This window comes from Sebastes umbrosus, chromosome 12, assembly GCF_015220745.1.
Source record: "Sebastes umbrosus isolate fSebUmb1 chromosome 12, fSebUmb1.pri, whole genome shotgun sequence".
Taxonomy (NCBI): domain Eukaryota; kingdom Metazoa; phylum Chordata; class Actinopteri; order Perciformes; family Sebastidae; genus Sebastes; species Sebastes umbrosus.
Window position 1 is genome coordinate 13,961,225 of NC_051280.1, and position 16,600 is coordinate 13,977,824.

Sequence of the window (16,600 nt, forward strand, 5' to 3'; positions counted from 1 at the left end):
GTTGCAAATTATTTGAATTATTTACAATTATTGGAATTATTTAAAATTGTTGGAATTATTAATATTTTTTTTTTCGTATGATGAATCTTAAGTGCCTTTATGTGATCCACATCCTCCTGTTGTTACAGAGAGATATTTGGGCCTGTCGCCAAACACCTTGAATAGAATAAAACAGTACGTGATACATTATAGAAACTAATGTTGACGTCAAGCAGATCTAAATATAAATTGTTATTGTGGTAATCCCATAATGTAAATAAGGATATGTTGACCTTACTTTGAACGTTGCAAATTATTTGAATTATTTACAATTATTGGAATTATTTAAAATTATTGGAATTATTAATATTTTTTTTTTCGTATGATGAATCTTAAGTGCCTTTATGTGATCCACATCCTCCTGTTGTTACAGAGAGATATTTGGGCCTGTCGCCAAACACCTTGAATAGAATAAAACAGTACGTGATACATTATAGAAACTAATATTGACGTCAAGCAGATCTAAATATAAATTGTTATTGTGGTAACCCCATAATGTAAATAAGGATATGTTGACCTTACTTTGAACTTTGCAAATTATTTGAATTATTTACAATTGTTGGAATTATTTAAAATTATTATTAATTATTTAAATTGAGAGAAAAACACTGAAACATATTCTATTTATTGTTTAAAAATACACACATCATAAAAACAGCTACAAAAACACTGGAAAAATAAGAATATAGCAATATTTAAAGCCTATCTGTAAATCATATGTTGTTTATAGATGTGTTTGCAGACAGAAAAGCCATTTGTTGTTCAGTTTTTTGGCCCTGGGCTGCTATTGCCTTCCCAGTTATTTCTACTGCATCGTTTTCATCTTCTGGACCATTAAGCAGGATGTACCTGCACATACTGAAGTTTTGTGTTTGTGGATACAGAAGGAAATATAAGAGCTGCTGCTGCTGCTGCTGTGTCACCACACATCGACCCCCAGCCAGTACACCTGGAATGAAAGCAGAGATCAGGAACATTTGTCTGTGACAAAATAAAATGGGATTTTTAGATGAAAAGCTTCAAAGTGTTTGCTGATATTACCCAGCGGTTGCCCAGTTTCACTACTTATCAGAGCTGGTCCACAGGAGCCAGCAGGATTGATACCACATCCGGAGAAACTTATCTGTAAATTATTCAACACATTTTATTCATTGAATGGAATAATTCATGTCAGTAGTTGGGAATATGTAGCTAGCTTATGCATGTCTAAATTAATTGTGAAGGTCATTCGTACAATCACAAGGTAACCTTACAGTACTATCAGATGCAGTCTTTTGACATCCAGAATTTAGTGAGATTTGTAGATGTGTTGATTGACCACATTTTTAACAGTGTTCTATCTCCTGTGTTTAGCATAATATGTCGTAATGATTTTTAAAACTCTTTTCAAGGCCACATTATATATGTTAGTTTTGGAACCAGCGATGTAGGTCGTAACCTCTCTGCTACATTGCCAGGAAAATACACTTACAAAAATGTATTTACACAACTTAACATGACACTTGTGTAGCCGTCGTTGCAATTGTGATTTACTCCACTCGCTCCCTGACCTGCTGGCACACACACGCTGCCAAATTACGTAACAAAGCATGGAGGACAAGTCTTGAATCATGACAGTTCCTGCCAAACACAGGAAATCTGTATTGGCGAAGGAGCAGTGGTCTCGAGTAGACCCTCACCAACACTGACAGAGCTTCACATCACTACAAATGGACTCAAAAAGTACCAACACTTCTGACAGTCTTAACAAAAATCTAACATTCAAATATTCAGCATATTGATATTTGTATTTGAATAGCGTCTCTGCCCCTTGTCTGCCCCTACAGTGCTTATTTTAGCAGAAATGGTAACCTTCTCCTTTAAGAGTGTCCTCTATTGTATACATTTGTCTCCTGCAATTCTAATATCTGAGCCGGTGTGGCGACGGCCAGCGACACCGTCAGCTCCTGAGAACATCGTTCTCATATTTTCCAATGATTGCAGATATACAGATGAATATGAACAATAACATACCAACACATTCTGCAGCCACAGGCTTCCAAAACTCATCTCTGATTCAACATGTAGGTGCCTCAGTATTTATAGTGAAGAGGTTTGTGGGCAGAGAGGACGAGAAAAGAGATGAGAGAGGAAAAAGATGTGCTGCACATGATCTCCGGTCACAGTCACATTTGAGCATTAGAGAGAAGATGAAACTCCTGTTACAAAAGCATTTTAATTGATACAAAAAGGCAGTATACAGTAGACATTTCCACTCAGATTTGATCCTTTGACTATTCTCCAACATCCTCCAGAAAGGGCTCACAAATTTCGTTTTGTGTTGAGACACAGCAGAACAGGACTCTCGTTTTTTCATGGCAGGGCTCATCTTTGGGGGCCAGCACATAATTATACAGAATAGCTTCTACCCCACCGGCTCTTATCGGTCCTGCCCAGTACCCCTGAAAAACAAACAATAGGACTGTTTCAATAGGAATAACTCATGAATCCAAAACATGATTTACAGCTCTGCAATAAAATGATCATCAAAAGATTCCTGCTAATTGCAGGCCCCAAGGATCGAGCTGGGTTAATACCGCATCCTGTGTAGCTGATCTGTAAACCATATCAGAGGGAAACACCCACTCTAACATCAGCCTAATTTACAGCCAGTTCATCCAATGCCAATCCATTGTATCAGGCCACAGCAAGATGGAGAAACCATCTAGCAAATTAATGAGGATGGAAATGTGTTGATATACTCACACCAGCAAGGTGTCCCAGCCCTACGGACAATCCGATCGCCAGAAGTGAAAATCCACTGACGTCACGTCTCTTGTCGGTGACTGCGAGCACAAACAGGACCAGCTGGAGGGTGAGCAGGAACTCAACACCAAAACCTTGACATGGGCTGATTCCATTTAGCTGTAACAGAGGAGAAAACATTCAGTTTGCGCTGCCTCTTTTGTTAATTATAATTAAGGGATTCTTTTGCATCCACTTCAGCAACTCTTGCATCATGAAAAAGCCCTTACAAACCTAAAATGGAACCAAGCACGCTGCTAAAAAAACAGTTGGACCTTGCTTTAGTCCTTAAATTTCTCCAGAGGACGGCACAAGCTTTTATCCAATAAACACTCCCCAGTGAGAGAAAGCCTGCCTTTGTTGCATGACAGGTACAATCCAGGAGTGATGATCAAAATTTGACATTTAAACAACTTATTGCCAGCAGTTAGCTAATGTGGAAGTGTTATAGATTAGAACACAAAACTTTAGACAATGAGCTTTTACAAGAAAAAATTAGATCAGGCTGGAGTCAATTCCCTAAATGCCACTGAATCTGAGCAGTACATCTCATTCATTAAGGGGAGCATTACTCAGAGAAAATGGAAACACATGGGTTCCACCATACCTTGTTAAGACCAAGTGAATGTGTGGTATCTGGCCTGATACCGTACACAATGGCACTGCCAGCCACTGCTCCCAAAATCTGAGCAATAATGTAGAAAAAGGCTCTGAGCATGCTCATCTCACAGCTGGCCAGCAGCCCCAGGGTGATGGCAGGGTCCAGGTGGGTGCCGCTGATGTGACCTATACACTGAGCTATTGTGGCGATGGCCAAGCCAAAGGCAAACAACACCTTTATCTCCTGGTCGGGGTAAGAATTGTTTCGGTCCCCTATTGCAGCCGAGAGGCCGATGAAGATAAAGATGATCATGCCCTCCAAATTTCTGACATGGCTACTCAGATAACGCCCGCTTCATGCTTACAAACAGTGTTTTAGTGATACACCAAGACTGTGGCACTGCAGGCAGAGATTTGGTTCCACCACCAAGCCAATTGAAAACATCATGAGTGACATGTGTGAGGCTTCAAAAAAATCAGGCCTGATTAGAAGCAGCTGAGAGATGTGCTTTTCAACCAGTGAGAATGACCTCCAACGTCTCCTGTTCTGTTCAGTACTTTTCCAGTTTAACAGAAAGCGTTGCTGCCTTTACTGTTATTCACAACTCATTAGAGGCCGCACCAAACTGTCACTTTGTGTGAGAAGGATGATGGAGGATATGTTAGAGCAGCAGTGGGTAGAAATGGAGCAAATATGATTTAAAAAAGTTATTTTTATAAAACGGTCACTATATCCTGACAGTAGTGCATGAGACAGGTAATCTGAAAAAAATCATGTGCCTCTGTGTCCTCCGGTGCTCCTAAAGGCATCTGCAAGATTTCACAGACCGGAGGAAAACGACCAATCAGAGCCGAGCGGGAGCCTGCTGTCTCTGAGCAGCTGTCAATCACTCGCAAACTCTGATCAAAAAGTCAAACTAGGTAGCGCTGATCAAATATGAATCAATATTCTGTTACTGTAATGCCTATTTCTCTCCTCAAATGTTCCTCTCCTCAGCTAAACAGTACACTACAAGATGTTTCTGAAAACATTTGAGGGAAGAAATAGGCATTACAGTAACAGAATATTGATTCATATTTGATCAACGCTGCATAGTTTGACCGTTTGATCGGAGTTTGCGAGTGAATGACAGCTTCCTCCGTTGAATGAGCAACCAATAGGAACGCTCTCTCTCTCTGAAATGACCTGTGATTGGTCAAAGTCTCCCGTCACGGGCTAGATTTTTTTAAAGCCTGAAAACAGAGCCATGAGGAATTACAATAAGCTGAAAGGTTATTATGGAATTATTTTGTTTTTATGGAAGAAAAAAGTGCATTATAGTACAAAATAACACATGCAGACACATGTATAATTCAATCCATGCTTGAGCCAATTGTTAATTAGCATTTTTTTTATTATTATTGCTGTAACATAAAATTTTAAATATGTTATCCTTCCATTTGATCCAGGAATTTAAAAGGCATCTTATTGTTATTTGGCTTAATTCCAGGCAAACGAGCTATCAGATGTGTGAAGGACATTCCCTGCCCATTACTTTTTGCAAGTCTTCAGAATGGTCGGTTTTCTTATCTTTCCATCTACTTATTCTATTCTGAGCCCTGTGTCACGCAGGGCCGGCTGCATTGAAGTTAACATCAGTCATGTGCTGCTGTGAAGGAAACGGGACCTTTTGAATTCACAACAAGGAAACCAGCCACCCTTTCTGCCTTTCTGTGTGAACGGACTGACAGGTTAAAGGGTCACGCTGCTTCTTGTCTTCTTGTCAGCAGAAAGACAGGGAAACCTGTCAAAGCATCACCTTTGACTTGGGCAACAATGCTTCACCCAAAAAGAAGAGGACATCCCCATTTTTCTTTCTAAAAGAAATGTAGCTTTACTTAAAAAATGTTGCCAAATATCTCTGGATTTCATTAATTCAGTAATTTATTTCTATTCTAAAATGGAATCGTTGTTTCCATCTTCTGTCTGAGATTTGTCTGAGACTGTTTTCAAACATTTAAAACCACACTACAGATGTGTTGCAGTTGTGACTACATAGCATTTGCAGCCAAGATACCTGAGATGAGAGATGATGACATCAGTGAGAGGATGAGGGATTTATTTCTTCAGCAGGATGGAAGAGGTGTACGGTAATATACTGCACATAGTAAAACGCATGTGATAGGAGAGTGGAGAGATAATCGTGGACAGGAAGGACGAAGGTTATGCTTTCTATGAGCAGGAGCAGCTCCACGGGCCTGCCAACTCTCCTGTCAGCCAATATTTAATCTGTTGAAAAAACACCTTTTTTTTTCTTTTGGTACGTGCATATCTGATACTATACTACTCTACCGTAGAGCATTTCATAAGCCCCACTTCCACCCCTGCATCCACTGACCTTTAGGCTCTGAGTCTAGCAGGGAGAGAAGAGGTCAGCAGGTCAACTCTGTACATATTCTACAGTCACATGATAATCTAGTCCATGAGTTGGCTGACTGAACTTGAGCTGTAGTATAATTATCACATCAGCCACCAAATCAATACACAGCAGGATTTGCTCATCTCTCAGCAACACATTCTGTTTGTTATGCAATGGGTAATAATACAGAAATGCACCTATTGAAATACAAATCACCACGAAAATGTAAAATAATGTTTAAATGCTGCAGTCCAGGGGGTTAACCTCCATTCCAAATTACTGAAGCCGGCAAATTAATTCAAGTAACATTTAGGCCAGTGGGGCCAAAACAGAAACGCAAGCCGAAGGCAAACATCTAATGTATTGTATTGTATTATTAAGATGGAAAATGGTTCTAGGATCCCAAATTCCCATTGAACTGCCTTTTGCCTGTGTGCCACTGTCTCTGCCTCTCCATGTTTTTCTGATCTCATTCACGTCAAACTGACTTCCTGCGCAAAGTGTCACTCTTCCCGTCGTACTCAGATTCTGAAAAATTATTAATAATAGGAATCCTACATATTTAATGAACATTTTACCAAAAAAAAAAGAAAACATAAACAGCGATTTATATTATATCTTTTTTTAAAATTAATTTCTGGCAGACCAAAACAAACCTTATGGCGTGCCAACTTTGGCCTGAGGGCCCCACTTTGGGAAGCCCGGATTTAGGCAATCGATTTAACTAAATTAGCTAAAGATATTAAGCTTATTGCCATAAGCCAATATGTCCACATGTTTAGGGCTAAGATGTGATACAAATAAATAATAATCACATGAGGATAACATTTGGGCTTTTGACCAGTTTGTCAATGGTTCTGACTGGACTTGATATATATATATACATATATACATATATGTATATATATATATATATATTTTTTTTTTCACAGAGCTATTTTAGTGTTTTAATGCAGGGTTTTAGAAGAAAAAAAAAATCAGTTGAAAAAAGTGCTTAAAATAAAACTGCATATAAAGTAGAGTATATAGTATCATAACAGTTGCAGAAACAGCTGTGGTATGAAATTATCAAGCAGATACAACTAATTTCCGACCTGTCGATTAGTCAGAGAGAAGTTATTAGATGAGAGATGCTTTGGTTGAGGACGGTATTAGGCCAACCAAAACCTGTTTTGATCCTGTGTCAGTGGGAACACCTCATCACGTGTGCCCTCCACTCACCCATGATGTTCACACAAACCCTGACTTTCACATCCCATCCCCCCAAACCAAGTCTTCCATAGACATAAATAACATTGAGTTGAAGGTTTTCTGAAGAACCCCTGAGAGGATTTATTATTGTGGTCTGTCATGAGAGTTGGACCTCAACCTAACTCAAAGAGATAAACACAGAGAATGTAATCATGCAGAAATGGAAGCAAGTCAAGTATATAATCAATATGAATGCTGGTCTGTTAAGCAGAGTAAAATAGTGCTTAGAACTTCAAAGATTTTCCCTCCCAGTTGTTTAATAAGTGAAAACACAAAATCATAGTGAATAAACCGCAAGTGTAAACAGAAAAAAAACATTAATTTAAGATGGTGATAAATTAGTTTCTAGTGTTCAGTGAGTCCAGCTTGGATTTGTCTGTAAATCTCCAGCAGTTCATCTAGAGTCCAGGTCCAAAGCTTGAGTCGACATCCCAGTCCCAGTGCAGTTGTCCATCCAGTCTGTTGGGAAAAAAAGACTCCTACTGAGCCTTGGAGGTTTTCCTTAAATTAGGATTTTAATCACATCCTATTTTCCTATCACACATCCCCCACTCCCAGTAATGTCATTTGGTTTATTTCACATACCATGGTGCCCTTTTGTATCTAGGAGCAACCAGAATGACTGACAGCCACTCCTGCCTTATTCTTGCCAAAAAAGAGGGAGGTTTTGGCTTGAAAGCAAATCCATCAGGTTCTCCGTGGCCTTCATGTCATGGATGGACCTGAGTTCTTCCTGCTTAATGATGTACACAGTTTGGACATAAGTCTTTACCTACACATCCTTCTCTGACACAGGGTTTTACAACTCTGGAAAGTTATCATGACAGCAAACAATTTTAACTTTTGGTACAGTCGAGCAAAAATTGAGCTTTTTTAGAGAAAGGGTGGCTCAGAGAAATCTACAGTATGCGCTGTTTCTTGGCTGCTGGGCAGAAAGAAACACTCACCAACATGGCAACCTGCCACTGGATCTGTTGAAAACATGAGCGAGAGAAGCTATCCATCAATCAGCAACAACAGCTGGGAGGTGCAGAGAAAACACAATGAAATTGGAAGGATAGCTGAGAATCCAGGGCCAATATTTAGGAAAATATTCCTCAAGGATTCATACTGGACCCTGTTGTCTGTCTCTTCTCAACTTAGATTATCACCGTGAGGAGAATTCTCAGTTACAGTTTAGGCTGATTAGTCCCAGATCAGTTATTTGACCATTTAAATTACAGGTGTATTCTCAAATACAACTGAGGAGGCTATAGAGACTATAGTGCACACACACACACACTCACTGATTTAATCAACCTTGACACCATTACACTAATACCTCACTAATAACTCAGATTTAGCTCTTGTCTAATCTTTGCATGTGTTTTTAAAGACCTGTCAATCAGTCTGGGTGTGATAGCACGTTCTGATCCTGTTTTCATTTTTTTTAGTGTTGACCTTTTGTTTGTTTTCTTGTTTCTTCAGCTTTACACGTGTCTGACTTTCCTGTGAGGAAGTCTGCTCTCTCACTGTTTTTCTTTCTCTCCTGCACAGCTTGAGGTCACCTGTCCTTTGGTTTTTCTGTACTTTGCTTTTCTTCTTTGTTAATGCATTATGCATCATTTGATCAGCATGTAGCATCCACCAAATACAGTAGGCTATCATTATTTTGCTGAATTGTCCTGGCTTTGAGAAATACAGAAGCTGAAACATGCTGGCCAATGAATAATAAATTGGATGATTTGGCTGCAGTTCTTCAGGAATGCAGACCTCTGTACACTCATTTCTTATCAGATAAATCCAAGACCGGATTACCAGCTGGGCACACCTCAGGGGCCTCAGACCTCTAGAGGCTCCAGGTTCACAGGAAGAGGCCCTGGGGCCCCCTAAAAGGTTAATTTGGCCATGAATGCATCTATGTGTTTTCATCTGGAAATATTCTGGAAAAAACAAGTATCTCAATTCCAAAATCGCTCCGGCTGGTGGGCGGTGCTTGGTATTTCCTCAACTTATCTCACTGCCGGGTCACAAACTTTCTCATTTTACAGCAAAACAGTACACTACAAGATGTTTCTGAAAACATTTGAGGCAAGAAATAGTCATTACAGAAACAAAATATTGATTCATATTTGATCAGCGCTACCTAGTTTGACCATTTGATCGAAGTTTGCAAGTGATTGACAGCCGGCTCATAGACGGCAGGCTCCAGCTCGGCTCTGATTGGTTGTTTTCCTCCGGTCTGTGAAATCTTGTAGATGCCATTAGGAGCACCGGAGGACACAGAGGCACATGATTTTTTTTCAGATTACCTTTCACATGCACTACTGTCAGGATATAGTGACCGTTTTATAAAAATAACTTTTTTTAATCATACAGTATTTGCTCCAATTCTACGCACTGCAGCTTTAATGGGATATTTTATCTTTTTAACCCTTGTGTGGTGTTCGGGGTCAGTGGGACCCGTTTTCAATGTTTACTAAAAGAAAAATGATGTGATTCATTATTTGTTCAACCTCAGACTCATTGGCCGTGGCTCATTTTCTATGAAGAACATTCAAAAGAACACATTTTTCAATGACTGCACACTGTACACCCCCCTACACAATTATATTACATATGATGTTCGGGTCCTCTGGACTCCCGAGGGAGATAAATGTGTGGAAATTGCAGGTGCTGTGTACAGTACAGTGTGTGTGTGTGTGTGTGTGCGTGTGCGTGCGTGTGTTTGTGTGTGTGTTTGTTTCTATTTGTGTGTGAGTTTTGTCTTTCTGCTCCTGCTGTTCCCGCATAAGGTTGTTACATTTCAAGCACCGACACCTGTCTGCTCCCACTTTCCCGCACATTTTACCCTCTGTCTTGCGGGAACTAGTCTATATTTTCTCACTATATCCCAGCTGCAAATTGGCTGTGTGGCTCCTTATCGCAATCGATCAAGATGGTGAAAAGACTCTCTGCTCAGAGGGCTTTAGAAATGATTTTAGAAGAGAAAGAACTTGTGGAAGATGAAGAGGAAGAGTTTTCAGAATATTAGGATCACTTTTTTCTGTCAATTCACACTGGTTGAGAACCCCTGTAGACTGACATGAATTTCTAATTAAGTTCAAAGAAATAAACATCAATAAAAACAAGTTTTTTTTCACCCATATCTTCATTATAATTGATTTTTATTTTTTATTACATTTTATCACAAAAAACAAATAGCACTTTTGTTCATAAATAATATCCTACAGAAGTAAATGGCATATATTAACCATGTGCTGTCTATATTGCTTGTAATTGGGATAAAGTAAAGTAAACATCTGTTAAGTATTTTTACATAAATTGTTATGGCTGTATTGATTTGAAACCCCAATAATGGGGTGGGTCCAACCGACCGGCGGACATTGGCTGAGTAACAAAAACATGAACCCCACACAAGGGTTAACAAGATAATAGTAATATATACCAATATGCCAATACCAATATATAGCAATACATATATAAGTAAGTGTTTTTCTGTGTTCAGTAATTTTAAGGATTTGTATGCCTGCTTGGTTAGTCCTGATTGCACAAAGGAAAAATCAAATCAAGAAAGCACATAAAGTAACAGCTGTTAACAACAAGTGTTTTATTTACTTAAAAAAGTGAGAGACATTTCAAGAGTGTAAAATACATTATCCATCAGAAATACAACGTGGTACAGGCACAAAGGAGTATACAAAAAAAAATGGCTCATCATTAGAATACTGATATGGGAAAACATTTCAGCACACTGCTCTGTCCTTGACTCGTATGCTTGTGCGGCTTGGGGTCAAACGAAGGAGTGAATTAGAAAGAGACGCTAACTGACCCGTTACCGCAATCCTCATTGGTATTTGAAAACAGCACAAAAACATCTTACACTAAATTCAATAGTTTTTTTTATTTTACAGGAGCATAAACATGTACAATGAAACTAAGTGGCCGTGACTGCGTGGGACTATTTCGACGTCATCTCCACAGTCGCGTTGTCGTTGCCTCCGTTAACTTCGTAGTCGCCCACGGGGCCGCTGACCAGGACCTTCATGCGCTCGGGAAAGTCGTCGAATTTGGGGGACAGCAGGAAGTCGTAAATGAGAGCTGCTGCTACGCCGCCACACATTGGCCCTACCCAGTACACCTGTAATGGACAACTCTGATCAATCTCTGGATCGGCAACCTTTGTCATGTGTGAACTCATCGTTATCACAGAAAGATATAGATTCCGGTCAAGTTTGAAAGGTTGACTTTTGTCGATCTCTCAGTCGGGCTAATTGTAAAACAATAGGAACGCTATAACTGATTAACTCGTGAGGGAGGATTCACAGGTAATGGAGTCATCTGTCTGTTATGGAGTTATTGAATTATTTGCGCTTGACATGTAATATGCATGCAGAAAAATGTGACTCTGACTTACCCAGTGGTCCTTGAAATTGTTCAGGATCAAAGCCGGACCAAAGGAGCGAGCGGGATTGATGCCACAGCCGGTGTAGCTGATCTGTGATCAACAACAAAGGGATAGCATAAGGGGATATCTTCAGCTACATGCTCTGCTGGTATAATAGAGTCAAGGGTGCTGGGGTGTTAGATAAAACAATAAGAGCTCTATCATATCTGTTGCTTGTTTACATTGCTCAAATGTACTGTGCCTAATCTTAGATAAAGTTTCGGAGATGGTTCTGAGGTGCAACTTACAGCTGCCAAGTGTCCCAGACAGACAGAGAGGCCAATGGCCAAGGGTGCTGAGCCGGTGACATCACGCCGCCTTTTATCAGTGACTGCAATGACACACAGCACGAGCTGGAAGGTTGCCAGGAGCTCTATGCCCACGCCTTGGCTGGGAGTGACACCGCTGAGCTGCAAGAGTCAGAGAGAGGAATCCAAAACAACAACAGTTTGTCAGTTAGACGAATAGTTTCCCACCACGACCACTTCCCATTTAGCAGCCGCTGGCAAGTCTGACAGCAACTTGGCGCGAGGCTCCAGAGTGCCACATTGCTTGTTCATTCTTCATTTGTGGAAAACTTGATCATTGTTATTCAGTGTAGTAGTATTTAGCTGTGGTGTGTACACTGTGTGTGGGGTGCAGTGAGCTGATATCATGCCTTGACACTCACAAGCTTTTTTGGTTAGAAGACAGCTGATGTTACAGATAAGTCAATGAAAAGTAGTGTAGTATTTTAGTATGCAAAACCCCCAAATTTACCAAAACAGCTGAGGAGAAATGTCAAAGAGTTGACATTGCATATTTTTCATCACTTTCAGCTGTTGCAGCGTGGTGTGCTTTAATCATGTGTCATCACTATTTAATAATAACCAATGAGAGAATATACAAAGAACAACACAAACGGTGCCAAATGAAGTACCTACATCCTCACAAAAGGTCAACTTTAGATCACAAATGCACTTTAAATACATACTGTTGCCTCACATTTCTTAGTGGTGTGGGATGTTTCAGAGCTTTAAATCACATTTTATCACATGTTCTGACAGCAGTAATATGAAATGTACTCACAGAGTTAAGTCCCAGTGCATCAGTGCCATTTGGACGTGCTCCATACACAATGCCACTGGCCAGAGCTGAACCCAGCATCTGGGCCACAATGTACATGACCGCCTTCAACACGCTGATCTGGCAGCTGGCGAGCATCCCAAGGGTGACTGCAGGATTCAGGTGGGCTCCACTGATGTGGCCTAAACTCTGGGCCAGCGTGGCGATGGCCAGTCCGAAGGCCAGCGACACCTTCACCTCCTGGTCCGGGTTCTTGTTGTTCGGTTTCCCAATAGCCGTGGAGATGCTGAGGAAAATGAAAAGGGTCATGCCGACCAGTTCGGCCAGGACGGCCCTCCAGAAATCCTTGCTCTTGAACTCCCTCATGGTGGTGGATGTGTGGCTGTAGGTTCGAGCTGTGTAAAGCGTGTGTGTACTCACAAACAACAGCAGCAGGCTGCATATATAAGGCCTGTGCTGATAATGGTCAGTGGGCGGGCTTTAAAACTACTGAAAGAGAGGGCCACGCTGAATTAATGAGAAATCCAAAAGACTGGTCTCTCACTTCCCTCCCTCTGCTCCTTCACCCTCCCTCCTCCTCCTCCTCTCCCTGTCCCTCTCCCAGTTCCTCCCTGTGCACCACTTTCTGGTCTTTGGACTTTTCTGAGCAATAGAAATGGGTCCTGAAATAGCTGCATCCAAAGGTCCAAAGTTTCCACTCAAACAAGCATTTAAAGATTTACTGCAGATGAAACTATTTTTGCTTTAAATCCAGATGAATTATAAACACTTTAAGTTTAATTTGTCCCAATTTATGTTTGTGCTTTATCTGTAAAAAGATAAAACTTTGCATAATTGTGTCTTGTGCTCCTTAATCACACCGTGGATCACTGACAGCACATAAGGGAGAACCAGAGAGAAGCCAGGCAACTCCCAAATAAAGTCATTTCAGGTCTCACCCTTCCCTACACAGACAAGGTTGTCAAGGTTTTACAAGACCACCCAAATAACATCCCACATGCCAGCTCCGAGACACACTTTGGCACAAAGAGAGAGAATCAAAATAACAGTTGAGAGAATAAAAAAAATATGCATTTATTGGCAAAATGGCCAAAAAATACAAAACAAGCTTAAGCTTTTTTAGCTTTAATTGGATTAAATTGGTATTCGTCACTTACAAAACAAGCAAAAAGAGGACAATTAAAGGAGACAGATTTTAGCAACCTAAAAAAAAACAATCTACATGTTATTTTTTTAAGTGGAGAGAGAATTTGGACACATTTCTAGTAGATGGAGCAACAATAACTCAGTAACTGAAAGGATGTCTTTGCTAAATAATTATTAGATGTATCGTAGAAGAAAAAGTTGGAGCAGGGTAAAACATCAACTTTGAGAAATGAGCTGCCTGTTGCACCTGGACCCCAACTGGAGGGGGTGTGACAACAAACAGCAGACAAGCCGCTGCAAAAATCTGTCATTTACTTTGCAACTAGTTTGTAGTGTTTTTTCTCGTTTAACACATTTAGTTATTTAATTTCTGAGGATATTAAGAGTCTGATTCAAACAAGTTTAACTGTCTTAACGAAACACATGATTTCCAGAGGTTTAATGCGACTGCAACATTATAAAGCCTGAAGCATTTACAGTACAAGTGTAATACATTTACAGTAGCAAATGATGTTTTAAGCAGCATCAAAGGCATATGAGGGGAAGTGTTCTGTCCTTAAACCAATGTATGACCTTTTAATTATTAACTGTGCCAGCTTGTACTCTTACAAGCTCATATTGGCACATTCCTGAAGGGTGACTGGGGGGGGGCAGTGACTGAGCAAAACGCAAAACCATTGCTTAATTTTAAGGATATCTTCCATGGAACTTGCTCTTACACAACATGACTAATGCTACTGAGCTCAGTACCGTGTCATCACTTGGTCAGTCTGCGTAGATTGTGACAATAGTCTCTTATTTAAATGGAATTGCTTATTAATTGAATCTTCATGTGATTCAAGCATTATTATATTAGTCACTTCTTCATTTTATGCATAATATGGATAATACCTGTTTTGATGTTCATATTATATCACACCAAATGTTCAACCGGGACACACCTACAACTCTGTTGGGGCATTTGTCAGTAAGGAATGGTGACATATTCTCTTTAGTCCATGCACATAATAAATATGTAAGATATACTGCAGCACAATTAGTTATTAGCTGGCATACTTAAGTCTCTAGCCTCATGAAAGAAGCATTTTCTACATGCGTCATTTTGCATTTCAAGCTCCGTTCAGCAGCTGTTTACCTTTATCAGTAGGCTATAAGCCAGTGGAAGAAGTATTCAGATCCAATACAACAATGTAAAAACACTCCATTGCAAGTAAAAGTCCCACATTCAAAATTAGTAAAAGTTAAGTAAAAGCACACAATTATTATCAGCTAGACTAATGCAAATTATCAAAAGTAAAACAACTATTTAAGAAGCAATAAAAGGGCACATTATTTTTTTATTTTATGCATATGCCCCTAACAAGCATTTTATGCTGATTCTATTATTTCCTATCTTGTTTAATCTGTGATAATGCACTTCATTATATAGGATATATGTTTTGTATATAAAATCTTTATCTGCAAAGTAAAAAATACTGACTGTCAAGTACAAAAATACAACATTATCCTGTAAAATGATGTGGAGTTCAATTATAAAGAAGCAGAAAATGGGAAGTAAAGTAGAAGTACAACAAAATTATAATAAAGTAAGTAGTACAGTTACCGAGTGCTGCACATCTAAGCAGTTCTTTAGCAGGACTTTTAGTTTGTTTTTAGTTGTTTATCAGGCTGCATCTTTGTGATAGTACCAATATTAATGCAAGAAAAGTTAGTGCTGACATGTTTACATGTCTGCAGTGTTAACAGTAGCATGTTAATGATAGCATTAAGCCAAAAGAGCCTGATGGACAGCAGATGACGCTGCTGATGAACACAATAGGCTAAATGTGGTTACTGTGAAAGTTCAGTTCAGTGACCTGAGTTTTACCTGCTTGATAATTGAGTTAATGCCAACAGGAAGCATTTTATTAGTGCGACAAAATAGGAGAAGGAAAATGGAACTTTATTTTTGGCATTGATCACTGTAGCTTTTCCTCCACTGTTAGCCAAGACATTATGCAACATGTAGTAAATAACAAACAAATGTTTTGCCTTCATATTATTGTTTGACCTTACCAGAGCATCAAAAGGGTGTTAGAAATTAGATTATAATACTTTTAAAGATTGACAAATAATCCAAGTGTTTGGTTATGGTTACCGTGTTTTTGACTGAAGTGAGGACTGGTGCACTGAGGACCAACTGCCTCTTATCTGTTTCTTGCAGTGCCACATCTTAAAATGAAATCCTGAACTGAATAGATCAATGTGACTGGATATAGAGGAACATTTCTCAGACTAGTTCTCAAGCTAGATTTGTTAAGTTCATATTTTGACCCAGGTCTTCTCTTGCATACCGGATGCAATTAAATGCTACATGTGTTTACGACCCCTTCAATGGATCTAGTGTGCAAGAGTGGCATTGGAGCAAAAACAAATTCCAGGGACAGGTGTGGCCCGAGGTCTGGGTTGAGAGAAAGTGTTATGATGGAAACAGTGAATAAACTGTGTGTATGCTGGAGTGGTGAAAGTTTGGTTCATGGCCAGAGACGTGCAGCGCACAAACCCCCTATCATATTGACATATGATAGGGGGCCATGCAGTCATATTGACAATCACACCAGCTCCTCTCAGTCCCTTTAAAAGCAGTGTGCTGCCAAGGTGAACTGACAGCAGCATAGAGAAGTTGTACAAGTAATGACTTACTAACATTTAAAAAAAAAAAAAAAGCTAACTCGATGGCTGATGAAAGAGCTAATAAATTATTTATAAATCGACATTCGTCTCTATTCACTGGTCACATCTGATAAATATATTCTATGTGTGCCTACTTCAGTCGCCTTTTCTGATGTGACTTTGTAAAGAATGAAATGAATTTTGAGCAGATTTACAAAGTGAGATATCCAAAAGCAAT

General features: G+C 39.6%; 2 protein-coding genes across 2 annotated transcripts; both read right to left on the bottom strand.

The window, feature by feature from the left end:
• Positions 1-2,505: 2,505 nt before the first annotated feature.
• On the bottom strand, positions 2,506-4,156 carry LOC119499070 (aquaporin-1-like). Its single transcript, XM_037788254.1, has 3 exons — positions 3,431-4,156; positions 2,785-2,943; positions 2,506-2,634 (listed from the first exon to the last, which is right to left on the bottom strand). The coding sequence occupies exons 1-3, from the start codon at positions 3,734-3,736 to the stop codon at positions 2,506-2,508; spliced, it is 594 nt and encodes a 197-aa protein (XP_037644182.1). The 5' UTR covers positions 3,737-4,156.
• Positions 4,157-10,638: 6,482 nt separating this feature from the next.
• LOC119499356 (aquaporin-1-like) lies at positions 10,639-13,012 on the bottom strand. The gene is made up of 4 exons (XM_037788645.1): positions 12,568-13,012; positions 11,748-11,909; positions 11,470-11,550; positions 10,639-11,193 (listed from the first exon to the last, which is right to left on the bottom strand). Exons 1-4 carry the CDS (start codon positions 12,928-12,930, stop codon positions 11,014-11,016), a joined length of 786 nt encoding a protein of 261 aa, XP_037644573.1. The 5' UTR covers positions 12,931-13,012; the 3' UTR covers positions 10,639-11,013.
• Between the last annotated feature and the right edge of the window lie 3,588 nt (positions 13,013-16,600).